This window comes from Pteropus alecto, unplaced genomic scaffold (genome assembly GCF_000325575.1).
Source record: "Pteropus alecto unplaced genomic scaffold, ASM32557v1 scaffold821, whole genome shotgun sequence".
In the NCBI taxonomy this organism is placed as follows: Eukaryota; Metazoa; Chordata; class Mammalia; order Chiroptera; family Pteropodidae; genus Pteropus; species Pteropus alecto.
In genome coordinates this window covers 481473-505456 of record NW_006431396.1, presented here as the reverse complement: position 1 = coordinate 505456, position 23984 = coordinate 481473, and the positions used below count along the sequence as shown (strand labels likewise).

The following is a 23984-nucleotide window of genomic DNA, read 5'->3' as shown; positions in this document are numbered from 1 at the left end:
AATCATGCCCCCAGGTGAAAGCAAAGACGATATTACAAACTATACTGAAAACAATGAAAAGGAAACTCTTCATACCGTAACTGATGGGATATGGAGAAGTTGACCTCAGAGAAAAATATATAGCATTAAGTTCCTTCACTATTAGAAACAAAGGATAAAAGAAAAAGAAAACATCACTTTTCCTAAGATATAAGAAAAAATACAGCACAATAAGGCAAAAAAAAACTAAGAAGAGATCACTGAGAAAAAAACCTAAAAAAATAAATATTAAAAGGTAACTAAGAAGAACAAAGAAATCCAAAAGCTAATTTTTTTAAAAGACCACCATCAACAACGAAATAGACAAATCCCTTGCAAACCTGCTCATTGATAAAAGATAAATAGCAAAGATATAGAAACTTAAGAATGAGAAAGGGCACATAACTACAGATAATGTGGAGTGAAAGAATTAAATTTATGCAGTGGCAATAAATTTGAAAACATAAAGGAAATAATTTCCTAGAAAGGTATAAAATTATTAAAGTCAACTCAAAAAAAAGTTGAAACTTGATTTGCCTAATTATCATAGAAGAGCCTGAAGATATTGCAAAAGTCACTTGGACCAAATGGATTCATAACCGATTCTTATCTTTTCTTTCATTCTTTCATTTTTTACAGCCCTAATGTGTTGACAAAGACCACTGTCACTTCTTGTCTCAGGGAAGTGGTGCCCTCACCAATTATCTAACAATAGATAATTGTAATGTTATTTGAGCCATTCCCAGCGATAGAAAAAGATGGCGCACTCACCAATTCATTTGATAAAGCCAATAAAACTACTTTAATACCAAAATCTAATAATAATAGTAAAAAATAATGCTGTAGATCAATCCCACATAATAAAAGCACACAGTGTCTCAATAAACATTCGTGCATAGAATCCAGCAATAATGAAATTAATGTGAACATTAGATTGTACCCCCAAAATGTAAGGGTATTCGATACCAGGAAATCTATTAACAATCTATTTGTCCTCTAACATATTAAAGAATAAAATTCATGTGATGCGAGGTGCTGAGGTTATTTCTAATAAAAATTTTATGGCGAATGGGACTAGAAGTAACAAACAGCAAATGTTATTATAAAAAGCAAAATATTAAGACTGTCTAATAAATTCAATAAGAAAAAGTGTTTATAATTGGCTATAAACACTGGAAAAGAGCTACAATCTGTCTCATTTTGCTCATTTTGGATACGATTCAATACCCACAGAGACTCTAGAGTAAAATTACTGGAATTAATAAGAGAATTCAGTAAGGTGGCCAGATTCAAGATGAATATACACAAACAGATAGCTTTCCTTTATTCTGATACTAAATATCAAGAAATGGAAATGGGAGAAAACCTTAACAATAGCAACAACATTTATAAAACGTATAGGGATAGATGTAATAATAAAGTATATTTATTAATAAAATTAATGGATAATTTTAATGAAATTCCATTAGAATCACAACAGGGCTTGGCTCTTTTTAATTGGAAAAACATTTTATCCGTTTTACATGGAAGAATAAAATTCCTAAGAAATGCTAAGAAAGTACCAAAAGAACAGTGATGATCAATTTCACTTATCAGAATATATTATAGACCCAAATCAAATCAATATGGTATTGACATAGCAAGATAAAAGATCAGTGAAACAGCATCATGAATCCCAAAATAGATACTGATATATATGAGAATTTTATATGATGAATACGTTTATTAAATCAGTGGCAAAAAAAATGTATTATTTGATAAATGGTGCCATGGCAACAGGCTGTTGATCTGGATGGAAATAAACCTAGACCGATTCCACTCCCATACCATATACAAAAATAATTATGAGATGAATCGAAGCCATAAATGTAAAAAGCAAAACAGTAGTTTTTTTCCAAGAAAATCTGAAAGAATACACACACAACCTTGATGTGCAGAAAACATTTTTAACCCACACTGGCAACTCCAAAGCTATGAACGGAGAGATAGATATATTTGACTATAAAAATTAAAAACTTTTAAAATAGAAGTTATAAATGAAGTCAATAGGCGAACAATAGGTCTTGGAGGAAACTGCAATATACATTAGTATATTTAGTATAACAAAAAGTTAACACTTGTAACAAAAGGGTTCTCGTAATTAAAAAAAAAAATGAAAGAGCCCAACGAAATGGGCTAAACATATGAATAATCAAATCTCAAAATATAAATGCAATAGCCAACAAGCATTTGAAAAGATGCTCGACCTCATCGGAAATAAAAGGAATGCAATTAAAGTACTGATGCAATATCAGGTCCATACATATTAGATTGGCAAACATTAAAAAGAAAGATAAAACTTATTGCTGATGCGAATGCGGGGAGGAGGGCATCCCCAGACATGGATGGTAGAAACGTTTGAAGTTCAGACCTTTTTGGAAATTAAAACTAAAAAGGAAATATTAAGTTCACTCCAGCAATATCTGTCTTGAGAATCTGTCTCATAGGCATAAAAGCACCAGTACATAATGAAATAGGTAATGAGATGGGCTATGATGGCCAAAAAACTGGAACAATAGAGAATCTTATATAGCCATTCAAAAGAATCAAATGAAGCTAGGCCAATTGACTTGGACAGAATTCTACTAAGTGTTAATGAGCAAGAAATGTGTTATCCCATTTTTGAAAAAAATAAACCCTTTTATTTGTATATATAGGTATATATGTGTGCATGAATATATCTTATTATCCTAGGGTTACCTGGCTGGGGATAAGCGAGAATGGGGCTAATGTAGAAGGAGAGTGAGGAGCCAAACAGAACGAAAATGACTGTAAAGTACGTATGACATGACCCATTTCATATTTACATTGCCATTATATATGTATGGAGTTTAAATCTTTATAATTCACATTTCGAGAAAACAAAACGAAATTTAAAATAAACAATTTCAGCAGTCGACTCGATAAGCAAAGAGTAAATTAACAAAATAAACCTAAGGAAGTGAGGAAGAACAAATGAAACAATAAAAGTAAAAGCAGAAATTGCTAGAACCAGAAGATGGTTTCTGACAAGACCAGTAAAACTGAGAAACTTTCTGGAAATATTTTTGAGAGAAGGAAAGAGAACACACATACTATAAGAATGCAAAAGTAGATATAATTATAGACACAGAAGAATTTCACAATATCACAAGACTGTTATGTAACTTGACACCAATACATTATCAAATCTAAGAATAACTGCCTTCCGGGAAAATATATATAACCAAATTTGACTAAAGAAGAGGTAGAAAAATTGGAATAAATCGATAACCATAGGTAATATTAAAAAGGTTATTTACTACTACTCTCCCAAAATGCAGCAGACTCCCAAAAGATGAAAAGCTGCTGAACTCATGGCGAATCCTGTCCTTACACCAGAACTGGGCAAAGATATCAAAATCATAACACATGCACACACAATAGAACTAAAGACTACACTCGTGTGTAATATCGATGGGATCTCATTGCCTGCTTCTCTCTAGGGAAGCTTTGTTCTCTCTCTTACGATCCTTGCCTCTTCGCCCTTCCTCTACTTCATACTCTAGTTTCCAGAGTGGCAGCATGCAACAATGAGAAACAATAGACAAAACAACAAATTATCAACGAATGGGTCAGATCTATGAAAAGGATTGGCGATTAGCATTTGTGCTAATAGCACAGATGCATGCATGCCTTACCTGGAAATGCTTTTTCGGGGCTTAACTGGCATCACAGCCATCCTAACCTGAAGTCTGCCCCTTCCTCCCACCAGAGTCGCATCCCCACAATCCTGATTGGACCCTATAGAACATGCTTTTACCTTGTATCCACATGCAGCTCACTGAGCAGCTCACTTTGCATGTAGTCCCAGGACAGTTCCATTGCGCCCAGGTAGTATCTTCTGGTGGCACTAAAGCTGAATGGCAAAAGGCACAGAAAGAAGCAGGTGGAGAGCTCTATTCGCATGGCTCTTGAGGCTAGAAAATGTTCAACGGGAGAAACGAAAGGTTGATTCTTCTCTAAAATGTCTTCAGCTCCAGAGAGGAAAAAAAGTACATTTTCTATGATTTAGTGAAAAGTCCCAAAATTTTTGTAGAGATGTGACAGCAGCAGCACTAAGCAGTAAAGGATAGGATTGCTTCCTTTTTGGCAGTGGGAAGCAGCCACAGGAAGAACTGAATAGGAAAAGGGAGGCTGAGCTAAAAAGCTTAACCCATTCACCTCTGAGAGCAAAGAGAGCACAAGAATGCTACTTTAATCAGGACCTTTAAGGAAAGGAAGAGAGGGAAGGGAAGGTCAAGGTGAAAAGTAGCTTTCATTTGTACTCATATTCCTAACCGAGTCAACTCTCTACCTTAGTAGCAGCAAGAGAAGCTCTAGATGCCACTGATGATTCTGGAATCCATTTGCATAAGCAAGAGGAACCAGTATTCTAATAGTGTCCCTGCTTCTACCTTTGCCCCTCACACAGCCACCACCAAGTGACTTTTTAAAACTATAAAGCAGATCCCGTCACTGCTTTGCTCAGAAACCTCCACTGGCTTGTGATCTCAGAGTAAAATCCTACATCTCTACCAGGGTCTAGAGCATCTGCCATGACCTCCGTGGTCTCATCTAACTCTGGCTCTTGGCTCTTCCTTAAGACGCCAAGCACACACTTGCGCTGAGACCTCAGCACTGTTTCCTCTACCTGAAACACTTTTTCCTCAGATCTCCACACGTTTTCACTCCCACACCCCCTTCAAGTCTTGGCTCAAATCTTGCCTTCTCGGTAAGCTCACATATGGACATTTACACAGTAAGCTCTCTTACCACACAGGTACTTCCGATATCCCTCCTGGCTTCATTTTTCTACATAGAACTCATAACCTCCCAGAATTTATGTATTTATTTATCTTGCATTGTTGTTACCTGATGCTTCTTCAGGTTGTTTACATTTGGCTCAGGTATAGAATATATCTACATAATGTGGACCCTGAGAGAGAAGATATGTATCAAGAAGGACTCCTGGTGGCTAACTGGGCTCAATTTTAAAATCAGAGGATAGCATCCATTTCTAAACAGGGGCCTCTCAGGCAAACTGCATTTTAGGGAGAAGCCTGCACTGCACACCTGCCTGCACAGTGTTCCTGCTGGCTGAGCCAATCCTTATGAAGCAGTTACTGGAATAGTATTTCAACCAATAAGACCAAGGCTTTCCCCATCCAATTGAAGCTGAGCAGCTGCATCCCCATCAGCACCTTCACTGACCAATCAGAACAGCTCCATTCTGACCAATCAAGACAATGCCTTTTGGGCCAATCAAATTGCGAGGATTTGGAGTCCATATTTGCATGAGGATGGGCCAATCAGGGACCAAGGGCGGAGACTGCTGTCTATATAAGGTGCCTTCAGCGTTGGAAAACTCACTTTCCCTTTCCGTGGTTGACACTGTCGGAGGAGTGGTGTGACCGTGGATTGGAGCAGAGTGAGCTGTCGTCGGGAGCAGAGAGAGCTGTCGTCGGGAGCAGAGAGAGCTGTCGACGGGAGCAGAGAGAGCTGTCGACGGGAGCAGAGAGAGCTGTCGACGGGAGCAGAGAGAGCTGTCGACGGGAGCAGAGAGAGCTGTCGACCAGTAGGGGCCTGGCTCCAGGAATACCTGGTAGCTGCCTCAGAACTTAGCTGTGACACTGAACTGCCTCAGAACTTAGCTGTGACACTGAGCTGTTCCTCAGCTGTGTTGTATCAGAGTTGAGCTGCTTGCACTGAATAGTTTTATTCACTGCACCCACAAAGTGGGGAGTCCTTTTGGTGTTGACGTCAGTGACCGACGGCTGTGCTTAGTTCAGAGACCCTACTTGGCTTAATATGTGTGAAGGAGAGTAAGGGTCTCAAAGTACAGGAGCTAATAAACTTGACCAGGGTTGCAATAAAGTGTTATTGACCGTCTAGTTCTGCATGGTTGCGTGTTTATTCATTTCGGGAAGACGGGGGAGGAAGGTTTTTTTGGTAAACATTCTCCATATGTCTGCCGGGCACCAGGTTGCAGAGGTAATAGCTGGCAGGCACCACGTGCTAGAAATGGTTCTAAGCTCTTTCCAATGCAGCTGTTCCTGTCTTCATTTTACAGGTGATGAAACTGAAGCACAGAGAGGTTAGGCAACTTGGCCATGGTCACAGTTTGTAAGTGGTAGCATTCAAACCCACGTAATCTGGCTCTAGAAATTATGCTCCTTACCTGTGTGCTATGCTTCCATTCCTCAAACACGAATAAAAGGTTCTTGCATTCTGGGAGACACGGTCCAATGGTTACTAACACAATGGTAATTTTCTGCCAGGTGCTTTACACATTATCTGACTTAATCCTCAATGAGACCGCGAAGTGAGTATGTACACATGAAGCATCTGAGGTGTAGAGAGGGTTAAATGGTTTGCCCAAGGCTACAAAACCACCCATTTGTCCTAGCCAGACACTATCCTGGGCACAGGGTGCACAGCAGTGAAAACTACACCTGAGACAATAAGCGACACTTAAGGTACATGAGCACCTTACATGCTATGTTAGAAGGTGATTTAAATGGTGTGCACAAAAGGAAAGTACAGTTGGCTGTTCGTATCCGTGGGTTTTGCCTTCCGGGGTGGGAATCCGATGTGTGTGGAGGGCCAACGCTATTCACCGCTCTACTCCATTTGATGTGAGACTTGAGCATCTGCAGAGGTGGCTATCTGTGGGGAGCCGTGGAATCAATGTCTCAGATACCAAGGGATGAAATGTAAGCAGAGGCAGGAGAAGGCGGGTGTACCAGCTTGCAAATTTTAAATGGGGATAGGTCGCGGAAAGTCTCACTGAGGTTACGTTTCGGCAAAGGGACTTCGGCTTCTACACTGAGGGCAATGGGGAGCCACGGTAGGGCTCTGAGTAGAGAAAGGCAGTGAGCACAATTACCTTTTAGACTAATTTTTCTGGCCCCGGTGGGGAGAATAGACTTCAGGGGGACAAATGTAGGAGCAGGTCGACCTGGGCAAAGATGGTAGCGCTGGAGTGAGAAATGGCTGGATTCGCTGCGGAGATAGAGTTTATGGGGGCTGCTGACGAATTGGATTTGTGGGGTCTGAGAGTAGCTCGGAATAACACCGAGGTGTCTGGACTGGTGAAGCTGCCATTAACTGGGATGGGGGGACAGGGAGGGGAGTAGCATAGGGGTAGGGCGGGGAGATGCGCCCTGGCACACGGTTAAAGGGCTCCACAGGCATTGCAGGCAAGCGGGCCTTTTTCATTCAGAGCGCTTCTCTTCGTTTTGGGATTGTCTAAATGCTTTTTAAATGTCTGATTTCCTTCACTCCGACAGAGTCGGGCATAGAGACCTCGATAAATATTTGCTTAATGTTTACATGAACAAACAACAAGCCTGCTTTCTTTATTTTTAGTAAACTAATGGGTAAATAGTCTTTACTGGGGAAGGGCCGGGTCACGATCCCGCCGCAGGGACTCCCTACCGCGTAAGCGACAAGCGGAGACTCCGTCGGGAGAGGCTTTCTGCGCACGCGCGTCTGGGCATGCCCGCTGGGGCTAGTGACACCGCCCGCTGAGCCTTGTGACGCAGCCGCGCGCGGGGGATGGGGAGTGGCTGCCCAGCGCCGGGCCCGCCCTCTTCAGCTGCCGCCGCGGGAATGGAAACATCACCCCCACGTGCCGGAAACCAGCTTTCGGCGATGACGGCGCGCCACTCCGTGTCGTACCGTACCGAGCCCCAGGAGGTGTCATCGCGAGAACAGCTCGCAGAAATGGCCGCGTCCAGTCAAGGTAAGGACGGGCGCGCGCGCCGCCGCTGGCGCTGCGGGGAGCCGCCTTCCGGGGCTGCGGAAGGGGAAGGGCTCGGTGCCTGCCAGGCCCGGCAGAGGTCCCCAGGGAGCCCACGCGGCTCAGGGGCGGGGAGGGCGGCCGGGACTCGCCCCTGGCCCAGCGGCTCCCAGGGGCCGGCCAAGGTCAGGCGCCTGGCTGGGGCCGAACTGCCCCCGGTGTTGTCCCCTGCGCTCGCTCAGCCTTCCGGCGCCGCCCCTACAGCCTAAGCGCGGAGACATTCCGTCCCTGTTCTCGGAAGCGCCCTGGCGCTTTGAGACTAAGGCGGTGGCGTTATCCCTTTGGACGTTCATCTCGAACACCCGAGGAGTGTCTCTCAGTGTGCAAAGCGCCCCCCCTTGCACCGTTGATGGTTTCCAAAGGTTTTCAAAGCCTAGTACACTGGGATGGTACTTTGAAATAGTTTTTTATTTAGTCCGCGCAGTCAGGGGAAGATTCCCGGATGACAGTCCGCAGTGGAGCACGTCTTTAAGTCATGCTTCTCCTAGTCTTTCAGTGTTTCCTGGTTCGTTTCAATTCAGCACTTGCTTACAAGATCCGATTGCTAAACAGAGCCGTCATCGAAAAATCGATTATATAAACTTAAAAGTACGTACATTATGTTAAAAACAAAGGCAGTGAAAATACTCAAAACATTTATTATTTGCCGTGTTCTACTGTTATCTGTGCCCATGAGGTTATTTATATTTATTGTGTCGTGGTGGAGGTAACATGGTATGGAGCACTACTGTGCATCTCTTCCCAGCTCTGTGTTCAGTGATGTCACAGTTGAGTGACGTTCTCTCGGCAAGTGACCACACTCGCATACACTACAAGTCAGCCCTCCCCCAAAACCGGTGCTTTCGAAGTCGACATCATGAATTTCCATCTTTATCATGGTGATGATCACATAATACTGTGATCATTGATTTCTTCGGTCCACGAGCAAGGCTAGTGACTTACTTTGGTCTATATAGTGCTTAACGGTGTTTGTTGAATGACTGAATAAAGTCGCGTGAACTAAACGTCTCAAATTCGATCCCCCTTTTGAGCTAAGGGGTTTAGTAAAATTCCATTAAAGCAAAACTCCAAGCTCATTCTTGTTTTCCAGTGATATTACTTAACCCGGGGAGAGAATTTCTTGTTTAAAATAGCAGTAACGTTTTGTTGTATTAGGAAAAACTTTTCATTTAGCTACGTCTAAGGCTGTAGGAGGCCAATTCCTCAAACATTCATATTTTAGTTCTGCTAAATTGGGATCTATAATCCATCTTGAATTAATTCTTGAATTATATTTTGCATATGATGTTAGGAATTGAGGTTTTTGTTTTTACAGTCGCTTAATAATTCTAACACAACTCGTTGAAAGAATTTCTTTCCCCATCGAATGACCTCGGTGCCGTGTTTTGAGAATCAGATGACTGTATGTATGGAGCTACTTCTGGACTGTGTATTCTCTTCTGTTTATACATTTGTGTATCCTTAGGTCAGTCCTGCACTGTGTTACATACGGTAGCTTTGTAAGTCTTGAAATCAGATAGCTAGCTGTATTGTACTGTAGCTTTATAAGAAGTCTTGAAATCCTTTGAACTTCCTTTTTTTCTACCCAACATTGCTTTGGCCACCAGTATCTTTCATTCCACATGCTCTTTTCTCGGTGCGACTTTGCCACTCCTTCCGCTGAGTGATGGGCTCTTGAATCTGAGCGGGAGTTTGTGACCGCTCCAACAGAATGCAGTAGACGTGACACTGCATGACTTCTGAGGCTGGGACTTAAATGGTAACATAGCTTCTGCCTTGCCCTCAAGGTCCCTCGCTCTCTCACTTTCTCCTGTGGGATAGGCACCTTTGAACCCAGCCACCATGCTTTAAAGAAGCCCAAAATGTCCCACATAGAGGGGCAGCCTGTATGTGTGACCACAGTAGATGATTCCAGATCCGGCCTGTTAGTCTTCCAGTCGAAGCCTCGGCACGTTGCCGCGGAGATGAGCCACAGTGCTGTACCTGTCCAAAGTGCTGATCCGCAGGATCTGAGAACAGAGCGGATGATTGTTTTTCCGCCGTCACGTTTTGGGGGTAATTTCCTGTACAGCCTTAGCAACTGGAACAGTACTCTAGACATCCAGTGTGTCTGTCTCCAAGTGAATTTTAGAAGCAGCTTGTCAATCTCTAGATAAAAACCGGCCTTTTGATTGGGAACACGTGGAGTCTGGAGATCAATATGGAGAGAATGAACATCTTAAACATATCAGGTCTTGCAAAACATAGATGTGGTATGTATGGCCATTAGTTAGGTCATTCTTCAGTTTTTCTCTGCAGTGTTTTGTCATTTACAGTATAGAGGTCTTGCTCATCTTTCATTAAATTTATCCCTACGTTATCTTCCCACAGAGAAAGGGATTAGACATTTTTGTTAACTCTTTTTCCCTTCTTGGGCAAATCACTTCTGACTCTCCATTTCTTACTTATAAAATGGGGTTAATCAACAGTACCTTGTGTTGTACCTATTTTGTTCTGTGCATTTAATTAGATATGCATGTTTAACATATAGAGCTCAATTAAACATTACTTCTTATTTTTATTGTCATTGGGATCCACATAATACTGAGAATTTGTGAATTTGTGGGCTATCGAATAGTATTGAGTTACTTCTGAAAAGGAGAGGCAAATGAAGAAAATCCATTTCATTTAGGATGCATTCTTAGGTATTACTTGCAGTTTTTCCTAAGTCCTTTTGGTTGGTTTTCATTTTGAGAGGAAAACCTAAAATACTGATTATAAATTTCCAGGTTTTTTTTTTCTCTAAGACCGATACTGTTTGTTGATTTTAGTCTGATTTCCAAAAATCATTAGTCAGAATTTCAGAGTTAATTTACTATTTAAAATAGAATAATATTTGGGTACCTGGCACTGTGGCGCAATGAATAACACGTTGGAATTCTAGACAAAAAGAATAATATTTGGCGGTTCTTATTACGACGTATTTATTTAAAAATTCCTTAATCTAGTTAAGAGAATGGTAGTAATTTATTGTGAAAGTAACTATTATTAAGCATCTTATTTCTTGTAGGAAACTTTGAGGGGAATTTTGAGTCACTGGACCTTGCAGAATATGCTAAAAAGCAGCCATGGTGGCGTAAGTTGTTCGGGCAGGAATCTGGGCCCTCCGTTGAAAAGTATAGCGTGGCGACCCAGCTATTAATTGGAGGTGTCACTGGATGGTAAGTGGTGTGAGAGATGTCCGGTGTCTTTTTTTTTCTTTTTTTGCACGATTTAGTATTGCGGTTATAGGAATCATCTCCTTTAACCAACAAAAACGCATTGACTTCTGTGAAATAGATCACATAACATGTGGCGTTTCTCTAAACACCATGCTAAAGTTCTGGGTCACATATAGTATTTCTTACACCTCGGGTACTGTTCAAAGTATTTATATAGACACATCATTTCCTTCTCACAACTCTGAAATTGGAACTGATGTTATCAATCCTCATTTCCCCCCAGTTTTATTGAGTAATAACACATCCATCACTGTGTAAGTCTAAGGCCTACGGCATGACGGTTTGGTTTACGTAATGTGAAGTGATTACTACAGTAGGTTTGGTTAACAACCATCATTTTATATAGACACCATTGAAAGAAAAAAAATTCTCTTTGCGATGAGAACTCTTAGGATTTGCTGTCTTAACAACTTTCCCGTGTCGCACACAGCAGCGTTAGTTATCGTCATCACATTGCGCATTACATCCCTGGCGCCTGTTTATCTTCTCGCTGCAGATTTGTACCTTTTGACCACCTAACTCCAGGCCCTCCTCCCCTCCCCCCGATCTCTTTTTCTAGCAGTTTTTTTTTAAATTAGATTTCACACATAAATGAGATCGTACAGTATTTATCTTTTTCTGCCTGACTTATTTCACTTACTATAATCTCCTCTGGGTCCATCCACGTTGTTGCAAAGGGCTGAATTTTCTGGCTGAATAATACTATATATGTCTGACAACTGTTTGTACCCGACAGCCTATCAACTTGTCTGACGTTGGTTTGGTTTTTGTAGGTGCACGGGTTTCATATTCCAGAAGGTTGGCAAGTTGGCTGCGACAGCTGTGGGTGGTGGATTTTTCCTCCTTCAGGTTTGTATGTGAAATATTTCTCGATGTTTGAACGCTCCCCTTGCCCGTCAGGGCTGGGGCGTGAGGAGCCGCAATAAAGTCCTGCCTATATCATACTAGAAGAGCTTTCACACTTGCTCACATGTATTGTTTGAAACCCTAGTGACCATTCGAATCAAACTTCATCAATTACTAGTTGTATTTTATTTCATCATTTATAACGTGGAGATATAAGTGCATATCTTTTAATATAGATCCCTTACGGGGGTTTTAAGACCCTGTAAGTGCCCTGTGACACGATTTATTCCCATATACTAATGTTGCCAGCTTCTACAGAGGAGACATTGAGCCTGGAGCAATCGATGAGAAATGAGGGCTACATGACAGATGTCCTCTGCTGTCTCTCTGGCCCAGACTTAATTTCTAAAACTCGGGGTGCTGGTTCTCTCAGGCTGCTTGTGTAGCATCAGTTTATAAATCTGCCTTGACCTTGGAATCACCTTGGAGTCTTAACAAGCACTGATGCTTGCGGCCTGCCACAGACTGCATAGGCGTAGGCGTGCTTGCACATCAGAATATGTTTGAACTCCCGAGGTGACTCTAATGTGCCTTTGAGGATCGCCACCCTTTGTCTCCTCCCGCAGTTGGCATCCCTCATTTTTGCAAGGTAAATTCTACGTTGGAACCATGAGTGAGTTTCCCAGACTGGTTGGGCGAATATTTAGTGTGCAGAAGGAGGAGGCTGGCGACTAGCTGGCCGGCCTGGGCTGGACAGAGTATCGCTGCGTGGCAAGTGCCCCCCAAGCCTGCTGCTTGAAACCACCACTGTTTTATTCCCTCCCACGGTTTCTGTGGGTCGGGAATTTAGGGAGAGCTAAGATGGGCTCTCGTGGCGGGCTCGGCTGGCCTCCCCGTCTCCCCTCTCCCCTTCTCTTCAGGGTTTCACGGCTCCTCCACTAGGTCCCTGTCCCTCTGCGTGGCATAGTTTCGGCTTTCTTACACCACAGCGACCTGTCAGGGCTCCAAGCACAGGTGTTCCAGGTGCAAGTGGCACCTCCTTTTCCGTCTGTAGCACTCTGCTGGTGACTAGAACCTTGCCAGCAGCCTCCTCCTAACCCCCAGTTAGGTAGCTAGGTTCCTGTGGGCTTGTCGCCGGCCCTGTCACTGGACAGGTCACACTCCCTGCAGGCAGCACCCCCTCCCCAGGCCTTCCGTCTTCTTCCTCTTACCGCTCAGGTGGAAGTGCGGGGACAGCTGCGTCGCTGCTAGACTCACAGTCCTGCTCTGTCCCCGAGGCTTCCCTACGCCTGCCCCTCACTTCGTAAATACCGTAATGTGGCTTCGAAGTGCCTGCATCTGAGCTGCCCTCGTCCGGGGCCCCGGCTGCCAGACTAATCCAGAATTGGAAGTGTCTCTGGGAAGACTCAGTGGGGTTCTGCTGCCTCGTGGGTCGGACACTCCCGGAGTGCAGGGGCGCCTCCCTGCTCGGGTACGTGGCACAGCGGGCGTCTGCGCTGTGCCCTCACCTGATCTGTCATCAGACGGATGACGGCGGGGTAGGGGTAGGCGTAATGTTGGGAGAGCGGGGCTGTGGTTTGACACAGGGATCCCGTTTCCTTTCTTTGATGCTGATGATTGTCCCCGCAGCATTTACTGCAGGCTTTTTTTCCCCAGTATTCGAAGCGTTGCCTCCATCATACACCAGAAGCCACGTGTGTGTGGATCTGATTCTAGGTTCTCCATTCTGTTCCACCGGCCCCTTTCTCCCTTTCCTAGGCCCTGACGGTCGGTAAGACGAGTTCCCACACACTGTCTTCGGGAGCACTGTGGCTGCTTCGGAAGTTTTCCTCGTCCATCTGAATGTTAGAACAGGCTCGTCGATTACTTTCAAAAATTCTGTGGACATTTTGATTGGGATTGCCTGGGAACTATATAGGTAAATTTGGGAAGAATGAACATCTTTTATGCTATGGAGTCATCTCTCTGTGAACATGGGCTTTCTCTCCATTTATTTAGGTCTTCAATGTCTTTGCATTGACTTTTATTATTTTTTTCCATGTAGATCTTGTACATCTGTGGTTCCATGCTATTCCTAGATATGTGACAGCTTTACTCGCTCTCGTGGCTTTCCTTGGGCACTCGCCCCGGCCCTGACTCCCAATGGATAGGTGCAGAATGGCGCAGCCGGCGATGTGCGATATCTTTGCATCCATTTTGGTGAAGTGTCTCTTTAGGATTTTTGCCCATTTTTAAAAGTTATTTATTTTCAATTACAGTTTTATTTTATATTATTATTTTACATTAGTTTCAAGAGTACAGCATAGTGGGTACACATTTATACAAGTTACAAAGTGATCCCCCCGATTAGCCTAGGCCCCACCTGGTACCACACATGGTTATTACAGTATTACTGACTGTATTTCCTGTGCTGTACTTCACATCCCCGTGACGATTTTGTAACTGCCAATTTGTACTTTTTTTTTTTTTCTTTAACATGCTATGTAATGCCAGTTGTACGAGCATAACCTTTTATTTTGATATTTTGTTATTTTATATTAATTTCAGGGGTACAGCACAACGGTTAGACATTTACATAATTTATGAAGCGATCCTCCCGATTGCTGTAGCACCCGCGGGCACCACACACAGCCATTGCACTACTGTTAACTCTATTCCCCGTGCCGTACCCCATGTCCCCGTGTCTGTTTTGTAGCTACTAATTTGTACCTCTCCATCCCTTGACCTTTATCACCCAACCCCACAATCTCTCCTTCCCCTGTCAATCACCAGTTTGTTCTCTATGTCTTTTCATTTTGTTCGAGAAATCATTTATTTCGTTCCTTAGATTTCACATGTAAATGAAATCATACGGTATTTGCCTTTCCGTATCTGACTTACTTCACTTAGCATAATGCCCTCTAGGTCCATCCATGTCGTTGCAAAGGTAACATTTCATTTTTCTTATCGCTGAGTTATATTCCACTGTATAATATGTTCCACCTCTTCTTTATCCGGTCATCTATTGATAGGCACTTAGGTCGCTTCCATATCTTGGCTGCTGTGAATAACACTGCAGTGAACACAGGGGTGAACAGACCTTTTCAAATTAGTGTTTTGGATTTCTTTGGATAAATACCCAGGAGTGGAATTGCTGGGTCATAAGATAGGTCTATTTTTAATTTTTTGAGGAAGCTCCAGACTGTTTTCCATAGCGGCTGTACCAGTTTGCAATCCCACCAACAGTGCACGAGGGTTCCCTTTTCCCCACATCCTCGCCAGCGCTTGTTATTTGTTGATTTATTGATGATGGACATTCTGACAGGTGTGAAGTGATAGCTCATTGTGTTTTCAACTTGCGTTTCTCTGGTGATTAGTGACCTCGAGCATCTTTTCATATGTCTATTGGCCAACTGTATAACTCGTTTAGAGAAATGTCTATTTAGATCCTGTGCCCATTTTTTAATCGGATTGTTAGTTTTTCTGGTGTGGAGTTACAGGAGTTCTTTATAAAATTTGAATATTAACTCCTTGTCGGAGATATCATTGGTGGACATCTTCTCTCATTCGGTAGGTTGTCTTTTCGGTTTTGTTGATGGTTTTCTTTGCTGTGCAAAACCTTTTTAGTTTGATGTGGTCCCATTTGTTTATTATTTCTGTTGTCCCCTTGCCCAAGGAGGTATATCAGAAAACAATTACTAATAGCAATATCAGAGTTTACTGCCTGTGTTTTCTTCTAGAAGTTTAATGGTGTCGGGTCTTACATTTAAGTCTTTAATCCTGTTTGAGTCTATTGTACGTGGTGTACGAAGGTGGAACAGTTTCATTTTTTTTTGCATGTATCTTTCCCAGCACCATTTATTGAAGAGACTGTCTTTACCCCATTGTTTATCTCTGCCTCTCTTTTGTGCCCCCCCCTTTTTATTTTTAGGGGAGGTACCCCTTGGTTGACCTCACAGATTGCAAGGACCTTGTCAGCTTACAATCCCTTATTTTTTACTTTTTACACCTACAGCTCCTGGTCTTCCTAGGCGGTCGCCCATCCAAGTACTAACCAGGCCTGACCCTGCTTAGCTTCCGAGATCAGACGGGATCGGGCACATTCAGGGTGGCATGGCCGTAGACTCTTTTGCGCATTTTTAAATTGGGTTGTCTTTTTCTATACTTTCTATTCCGTCCCATTAATCCGAGTGATTGTCCCTTGTCCACTCGGTCCACTTAGATAAACACCTTCAGGCGTTCAGCAGTGAGCACCACGTTAGCCGTGGCTGTCATTGTAGATGCTCTTTATCAAGTTGAGGAAGTGTTCCTCCTCTACCTGATTCTCTGAGACTTTTTCTCATGAGTGTGTGTTGAATTTTGTCCCATTATTTTCCGAGTCCTGCCTTGGCTGTAGGCCACGTGGTACAGGAGGGGAAACGGGACGCACACAGTTCTGGGTTTCTCCAGTCATCTGCTCTTCCGTCGTCAGAATCCTCAAGGAGCACTTCCATTTATTTTGTGGGAGAGCCAGGGTGGAGCAAAGGAATTGGAAACTTGGTCTAGCGTACAGTTTTTGACATTGAACGCTGTCGCCGCTATATGCAGTTTCTTCTTTTGATGGTGAGTAGTAGTACCCTGTTGTGTAAACGTGGCTCGATTTGCTTATCCATTCACACGTGCACGGACGTTTGCGTTATTTCCAGCTATTGACCGTTAAAGCGGCTACGAGAAGAGCGGCCGTTCCGAATGTGGCATGATGCTGCGTGCTCTTTCAATGTCGGTGGATAATGGCGTGTCGCCCTCTTAAAAGGCTCCGAGATAAGTCTCCGTAAGAGGGGATCACAGTGTCTGTTTTCCCACATCCGTACCGACGCTCGATATTTTCGATCATTTAATTGTCTCGAATCTGATACAAAATGATAGTAGCTCATTCGTTGTCATTTGAATTTCCTCGGTTACTTTTAAAGCCGAACTTTTCCTTTGATTGTCCGCTTTCTTCCGTCAGTTGCCTTTGCCCGTTTTTCAAGTGGTTTTTTTTCTTACTGATCTCTAGACGAATTTTACTTCTTTTTATGAGTATTATCGTTTCGTTTATTATATATATTGCAGATATTTTCTCCGGCCTGCTTCGGGTACCATAGTAGGTGCTGCCATTAACCAGAAGACAGTGATGAAGTGATGGAGAAAGTGACAGTGATGGAGGATCGATTGATGGGCTATGATCGGTCTCTCTGTTCCTTGCATAACACGAATCCGTCAGAAAACTGTGTACTTGAATCCATTTGATCCAGTGCACGCCTCCCCGATGAAATCCTTTTCACCGTGTTTTAGTGTTTGTGCGTACTGTCTTTGCCGAGGGCAGTAGGCATATCCTCTAGGTATATCGGGTGCTCTTCCCCCAGTATCTGTATATGAACCGCTTGTGAGAAATCTCTGTAGCGTCACGTGCTAGAAGGTTTTCTGGGCAACGGGGATCCCTGCCTCTCAGCCTTGCTCTGTTTACATCCTGGACGAAATTCAGACTCAGGTTGGCCGTAAAGTTCGTTTCTTCAACTTGCATCTTGACTTCCAGTTCCGATTTTACCATTTTTTTAAAGTTAACCTAAAACTTTTTAGAGAGGGGTAAAAGCATAAATAAAGAGAATCGTCAGCAGCCGTTGAAGGGCAGTCCGTTGATTTCTGGCACCAGACCTAGGGCCTTGCACGTAGGGTGGATGCTCGGTAGATGTCGAGTGAATGTCATTGTCATACAGAGAACCGGATGGAAAATGTCTCCAAAATGGAAAGTCGGAAGGATTTTCGATAATGTACTTCAGTGATTTATGCCGACAAAAAGAAATAACAAGCCTGTGTTTCTTATCTCTTGCTGTCGTTGCCGAAACTATAGCTTGCAAACCACACCGGGTACATCAAAGTCGACTGGCAGCGCGTAGAGAAGGACATGAAAAAAGCCAAGGAACAGCTGAAGATCCGCAAAGGCAGCCAGTTACCTACGGAGATGAAGAGCAAGGCGGAGGAGGTGAGTCTGGCTTCATTTCCGCGCCACGCGATGGGGGAAGACAACTTCGCGCGGTCAGAAACGGGGCTCGACACACCTGTTTGGCAACCTCGGGTGGAAAATCTTCACCTCACAGGCGGTTTTTTAAAGCCGGGTCATCGAAGCATTTCGGTGACTTTTGTCAGTGAGGGAGAATGCCAAATGACACGTGCATGTATGTGGGTCCGTCGCCCCTTGACCTGGGTCTCGCAGGGGTGGGGGCAGCACAGCAAGTGGGGTGGGGGGCTGATGGGGATGTAGTTCGCACAGCCAGTATGATCATTTAAGTCATATTTCGTCTCCATGCACACACAGCTCTGAAATGTCCTTAACTTGTTCCACACACAGCTAGCGGGATGTCTAGCCCAGGGGTTGACGGTGTTTTGCATAAAGGGCCAAATAGTAAATATTTTTAGCTTCGTAAGCCACGTGGTCTGTGTCACAACTACAGAACTTCACTGTGTAGCATAGAAGTAACCATAGATGATACATAGGCAAGTGGATGCACTTGAGTTACAACGGAACTTTATTTTAAAACAGGCGGCCGGCTGGCTTTGGCTCGCGGGGTGTAGTTTACGTACCCCCGAGCTAATACATAAAACCAGGTTAGGTTATTGTGGCTGGCGCTAGAGGGATGGGAAAACGTCTTCCTTTTTAAAGGGATGTATTTTCCTACTGCTTTTTTACCTTTAGAAATATGTCAGCCGTCCCAAAGAAGTAAGCGCACTGAACTGGAAGTGAACCAGGATCAAGGCGCCAAGAAGGCACAGAAGGTGCCTGGCACCTTTGATACCCTGGACACTGGGGTTCTGGATTCACAGAGGAAAGGGACAGATTGAGAGCAGAGCGGGGATTTAGAGCTAAATCGAAAACAGGCATTGTCCCCAAGGCACCCACACTCTAGTAGCAGTGACAGGAGGAAGTCATGTAATCAAACAGGTGGTCGTAGATAGACTTAGGTTAAACATGGCAGATTAAACACACACATTTATCTCTGCTTCCTTCTGAAATATTTCTAAATGACAGTAACAAAATAAAAAAGGTTAAACCCACCAGGACCAAGAGGACAGCAGAGGAGTACCAGGGGACAACAAATGTCAGCAAACCTGGGGGTGTTGGGAAGCAGACAGATGAGTGGTAAATGACTTAGACCGGAAGAAACTGAGCAGAACTCCACGTGGCCAGGTCCACGATGACAGTCTTTGTACGGTGGCGAGTGCTTGGCCAAAGCTGGTCCTTCCTTTACCCGGAGTGGAAAGTGGCATCTAGGAGGGAGCTCAGACGGTACCCCCCGCTCTCCTTCCCTCCCGCCATCTCTCCTCCGCAAACTCCAGGTTATGAAAGTTACGCTTTTTTCATTTCGCCAAAGCTTTACTATTCAGATGTTTATAAAAGTAATACACGACTGTTGAAAATTTCTTTAATGATACAGGAAGAGTATATAATTTAAAAAGTATGAGGTTAATGCTTGATTAGAACCGACTGCTGACTCGCAGAGGGAACTCATTATAAATTAACCGAAAGGTTGGGAATTGCTTTATTCCACACATTTTTGTGTTCCTCTTTGTGGCCTGGCACTGTCTCATGCCTCAGAGTGCCTGGTTCCCCCCTCGGAGCCCATGGTCTTATTTGGGAAGCAGGGAATGAAGATGGTCAATTCAGTATTTAGCGACAAGGAAGTCATCTGTGACTTCTGTGAGAACAGCTTTACTGGGGCGATGGAGTTGAAAGCCAAACTCTAGCAGCTTGAATGAGTAGGAAAAAAGAAAGTAAAGATAATGACAGCAGTTATTTCAGGAAGTTGTATGATTATTTTATTCTCCCTGGTGGTAGATGACAAAAGATGATGCCTCGAGTAGGGACTTGTGGGGCCCAGTCGAGTCGGGGAGCGAAAGTGACGCAGGAAGACGTAGGCCCAGTGGGAGTTGGCGGTGGGGGGGGATGCTGGAGGGTCCCAGGAGGATAGGGTAGTGGAGTGTGGAAAAGATCAGGGGGAGGTCAGGATGTGAGTGGCTTTAAATGGTTTGGGGATGAAGTCACTGTCCTCTAGCTTAGGCCAGGATACTGGATACTGGATGTGTGGTCCCTATGGACAGTTTCTAAGGTACGTGGGAGAAAGCACGTCCGACCCACTCACCCAAGTCCTGTCGGGTGGAGACCGCGGAGGACGCCATGGGCGCCGGAGGGTGCTGGCCGTGGGCTCCGAGCCTGAGATGAGCGGGAACTTTTACAGGAGGTGGGAGGCCTTGGGAATTTCAGAAAATGAGGACCTCGCCTGTTCATTACCCTCCGATGCGGAGAAGTGTCAGAATAAGAATTGATAGCATCTCCTCAGAGCGGGATGGGCGGATGGATGGACAGACCGAGGCCGGATGGGACGAGTGCGTGGAGGGACCGCAGGGATACGCAGCCTCCACTGCACAGTAGCTGTGCAAGAAAATGGCAGGCGTGAAACCGGAAGTCGCGACTAGCCTCTGTCACCAGTCTGTTGAATGGCGGCTTTGCTCCTTTCCCCATAACGGCCCCCGTGGCCTCTGTCCTTCCCCGGCCCTGCATAAACTTCCGAGCGGATTTCTCCGCTCTGTTACCAAAGACAGAAGCCACTGAGTCGCCCATGACATCCCCTCCGCATCCCCCACGTGGCCAGTCCTCTGGCACAAGGCCCTGTCTCGAAAACATCCCTCGAATTTGATCACGGTGCCCTAGCACGCCTGCCGCACCCTGACCCCAACACCCATCATCTCACCTCGCGATCCGCATCCTGCCTCCGGTCGGGCTCCCTGTAGTGTGGCTTCCCCTCAGCAGCCGGTGTCTTCACATGGACGTCCGTTCCCGGCTCCCATTGCCTTGTGGGCAAAGCGCAAGCTACTCAACAGGGAAGGAGATTGGTGTTGTCAGGACTGCCTAGGTAAGAGAGGTGGTTTTTAATAACGATTTCCTTAGCAAAATAACCCATCGTGCTATTCTCTGTTCGTAGGTGGTGTTATTTGTGAAGAAGAATGTTCTAGTGACTGGTGGCTTTTTCGGAGGCTTTCTGCTTGGCATGGCATCCTAAGGAGGATGACTTCACTTCCATTATTCCTGGTGTTTCCAGCTAGCAGCCTCCTCACTCCACTAGAGGACATCGAACCTCCTCCTCCTCCTCTCCTGTGCCTTCCTCCCTGCTGTGGCGCATCCGAATGGCTTCTGTAGGCGTCCGTTGGTGCAAGTCAATACGGCCCAGCCGTGAGCTTGACCGTGATGGAAGACACGATAGACATTAGCTCTCCTCCCAGAACACTCCTCACCTGACTAGTCTGTAGGTCAGCAAGAACGTTCCTTTCCCTCTGTAAGATACCGGAACATGGCGCAAGATGACTCGCCACGGAGGACGAATGGACCCTCAAAGGTCGTCGCAAACTTGGTTTGGAAAAGAACAGGTGCATAGATACCTTACTGTGTGTTACATGGAAAGGAACGGAATACATTTGCCTTTAAGCATGAAAGATTTTGGTATCTTGGTGTCTACTTTCTTTTTTAGTTGGTTTTAGATTACGGAAACAGACATCTATACCCGCTACGATTATCCTGACAAAAATGGCAGCATAAGCACTATGATTGAAAATATGACTAAAGAATGAACTTGTGTTAAAGGCGTACACACCAAGCTGAAGGTATCACGTTTGGTGGGAAGGTCTTTTAGGGAAATCAGCCAATAGGTCATTCGATGATCAGACTTAATGAATCATTTAGGGCAGCGGTCCCCAACCTTTGTGGCATCAGAGACCGGTGTTCCTATGAGCATCTAATGCCTGATGGTCTGAGGCGGAGCTGAGGCGGTGATGCTGGCGCTGGGGAGCGGCTGCAAATACAGATCAAGCTTCGCTTGCTTACCCGCTGCTCTGCTCCTGGTGTGCGGCCCTGTTCCTCACAGGCCACCAAATGGTACCGGTCTGCGGCCTGGGGGTCGGGGACCCCTGATTTAGAAGCATTAACATATTATCTAGGTTTTTTTTCCCCACCATCCAGGATGATGCATCTCATGGCAATTCCCAAAGGGTTTATTTATGGTAAAATAAGTGACTTCAGCTGGGAGAAGGGAAAAGCTCTTGGATTTTTATTTCATACAAAAGGTTTAAGCTTTGAAATGTGAGGTAATCTTCTTGTCAAAACATCAGGGGTGGTCATAGCCCCTCTGTGCCAATTCTAGTATTTCTTTATCCACTTAGTATGAAATAAAACATTTAAACCAGAGTTTTCAAGAGGTAGCGTTCTGGGTATTGAGAATGGTGGCGATAGCGCATGGGAAGTAAATTACAGCATCAAATGTGATCTGCCGTCTCATGATGAGCCTCACTCTTAGAATTATTCTTAAAAGTTTATAGACACACATACGCTCAGAGTCTTCGCACATTTTGCTGTAATGGCCTGCTACCATGTCTGCAGCCCCATCTAGAATGTCTGCTTCCGGAGAGCGAGGTTGTGTGAGCACTTAACAGGTATCAGTGTTTGTTGAATAATGACCTCATACAAAGGTCCCTGGAGATGGGACTGATCCAAAGAATCGAGACACTATGAGTTTTGAGAATGCAGAAAACTCGGAATTAATTCCAAAACTTGCAGGTGATCCCTTGCAAAATGTATGATTTTTAGGCCTTCCTTTTAAAATGTTTACCTTTTAATTTATCTTGGGAATGATGTATTGAATGTGGAAATTGTAACTACCATGTGTGGAACTTTTTAGACTTCATTTGCATTTTTAAGGCAACATTATTTTGCTTGCAATGTGTATGACTCGTCCCCAATTATAATGCTATGAGCCTCTTTGTTGCATATTTTTTTGTACAAGAACTTAAAAATATTTTCACTTTTTATTATGGAAACTTTCATACATATGGAAAAGTAGAGAAAACAGTACAATGACTCCCTGTGTATTCATCACTAACTTACAACGGTCATCAAATTATTTCTCGTTTTATGAATTATTTTGAAACAAATACCAAATGTGTCATTTTCTCATATTTCAATATGTATCTCATAAAGGTCAATACCCTATTATACGAACAATTAATAATTCTTTAATATCAAATATCTAGTTAGTGTTCAGAATTTCCTGTCTCTTAAGTTTTACATTTGGTTTGTTTGAATCTTAATCCATGTAAGGTCCCCATTGCATTTGGATGATATGTCTCTTAAGTCTGCGTCTTGTACTTTTTATTTTGGCTTCCAATATATTTACTGAAGACACTGAGTTATCTGTTTCTTAGTTCGGCACATTTTGCTTTCTGACGCCTGGGTTACTGGGGTTACGCCAAATCTGACAATCAGGGCTGCAGTCATATGATGGTTCTACCCATGTGATCCCCAGACCAATGGAATGTTGACCCTAAAACCTAACTGAAGTGCCTTGTGCACCTTTGGGTCACATGTGGGGGCGAGTGGCCACTGAATGCCTCTCCGGTAAGGTGCGGGTTGCCTTTTGTCCATCTTTTTTTTCTGTGATTATCGGTGATGTCAACAAACTAGCAAGTTGGTCTGAGCTGCTTCGAGTGGGTCGTAATCTTAGATAATAGACTGAAATAAGATCTATAGGTCCTTCCTGAAGTCTATTCCCAGCTGGCTCCTTCTGGGACCCCGAGGGGCATTGCTGAAGTCCGTACCGCAGGTTGGCCTCACCCTGCTGCTATGAGAATGGCCTTGACTTCTTCCCACTGAGCAGGGCCACCACGTGTGGCTGTGCAGAGTGCTGTGGAACACTTCTGAGGTTTCAGCGGAGCTGAATCGCCAGTGAAGTCAAGTTGGCATTTAGGGGAGCTGCCGAATCGAGGCCCCATTGCCAGCAGCTTCGCCTTAGGTGATGAAGTGGGAGATAAGAGTTCCCCCAGAAGAACAGCTGCCACCTCTTGCAGAACTTAAGACAGCGGGGCCAGGCTACTACACCCGTGAAGGCACTATTACCATTCTTGTTTCATTTGGCGAGGTTTGTTAAGCGAGGCACATGTTTCTCTCCAATATTCAGGGCCCTATAATGTGCCGGACGCCC

The 23984-nt window shown here is 44.3% G+C and overlaps 2 protein-coding genes and 1 non-coding gene across 3 annotated transcripts in view; 1 reads left to right on the top strand and 2 right to left on the bottom strand.

The window, feature by feature from the left end:
- F8 (coagulation factor VIII) overlaps window positions 1-3984 on the bottom strand; it is a 68230-nt gene extending 64246 nt beyond the window's left edge. The window contains exon 1 of the mRNA XM_025039866.1: window positions 3839-3984. Coding sequence (XP_024895634.1) covers window positions 3839-3984 — 146 coding nt within the window. The remainder of the gene's footprint in view (window positions 1-3838) is intronic.
- A 3591-nt stretch (window positions 3985-7575) lies between these two features.
- Window positions 7576-23192, top strand: FUNDC2 (FUN14 domain containing 2). The gene is made up of 5 exons (XM_006905817.3): window positions 7576-7801; window positions 10908-11058; window positions 11892-11967; window positions 17813-17944; window positions 20940-23192. The coding sequence occupies exons 1-5, from the start codon at window positions 7615-7617 to the stop codon at window positions 21015-21017; spliced, it is 624 nt and encodes a 207-aa protein (XP_006905879.1). The 5' UTR covers window positions 7576-7614; the 3' UTR covers window positions 21018-23192.
- Window positions 15950-16068, bottom strand: LOC112470999. The gene has a single exon (XR_003043149.1). It is a non-coding gene; the product is annotated as a 5S ribosomal RNA (ribosomal RNA).
- Window positions 23193-23984: the final 792 nt, after the last annotated feature.

What these genes read in the sequence shown, in the direction of transcription:
- FUNDC2 (XM_006905817.3), top strand. Translation starts at nt 7,615, where the DNA reads ATGGGGAGTGGCTGCCCAGCGCCGGGCCCGCCCTCTTCAGCTGCCGCC. An exon ending in AATGGCCGCGTCCAGTCAAG is followed by an intron (nt 7,802 to 10,907) that starts GTAAGGACGGGC and finishes TATTTCTTGTAG; the next exon opens with GAAACTTTGAGGGGAATTTT. An exon ending in TGAAGAGCAAGGCGGAGGAG is followed by an intron (nt 17,945 to 20,939) that starts GTGAGTCTGGCT and finishes CTCTGTTCGTAG; the next exon opens with GTGGTGTTATTTGTGAAGAA.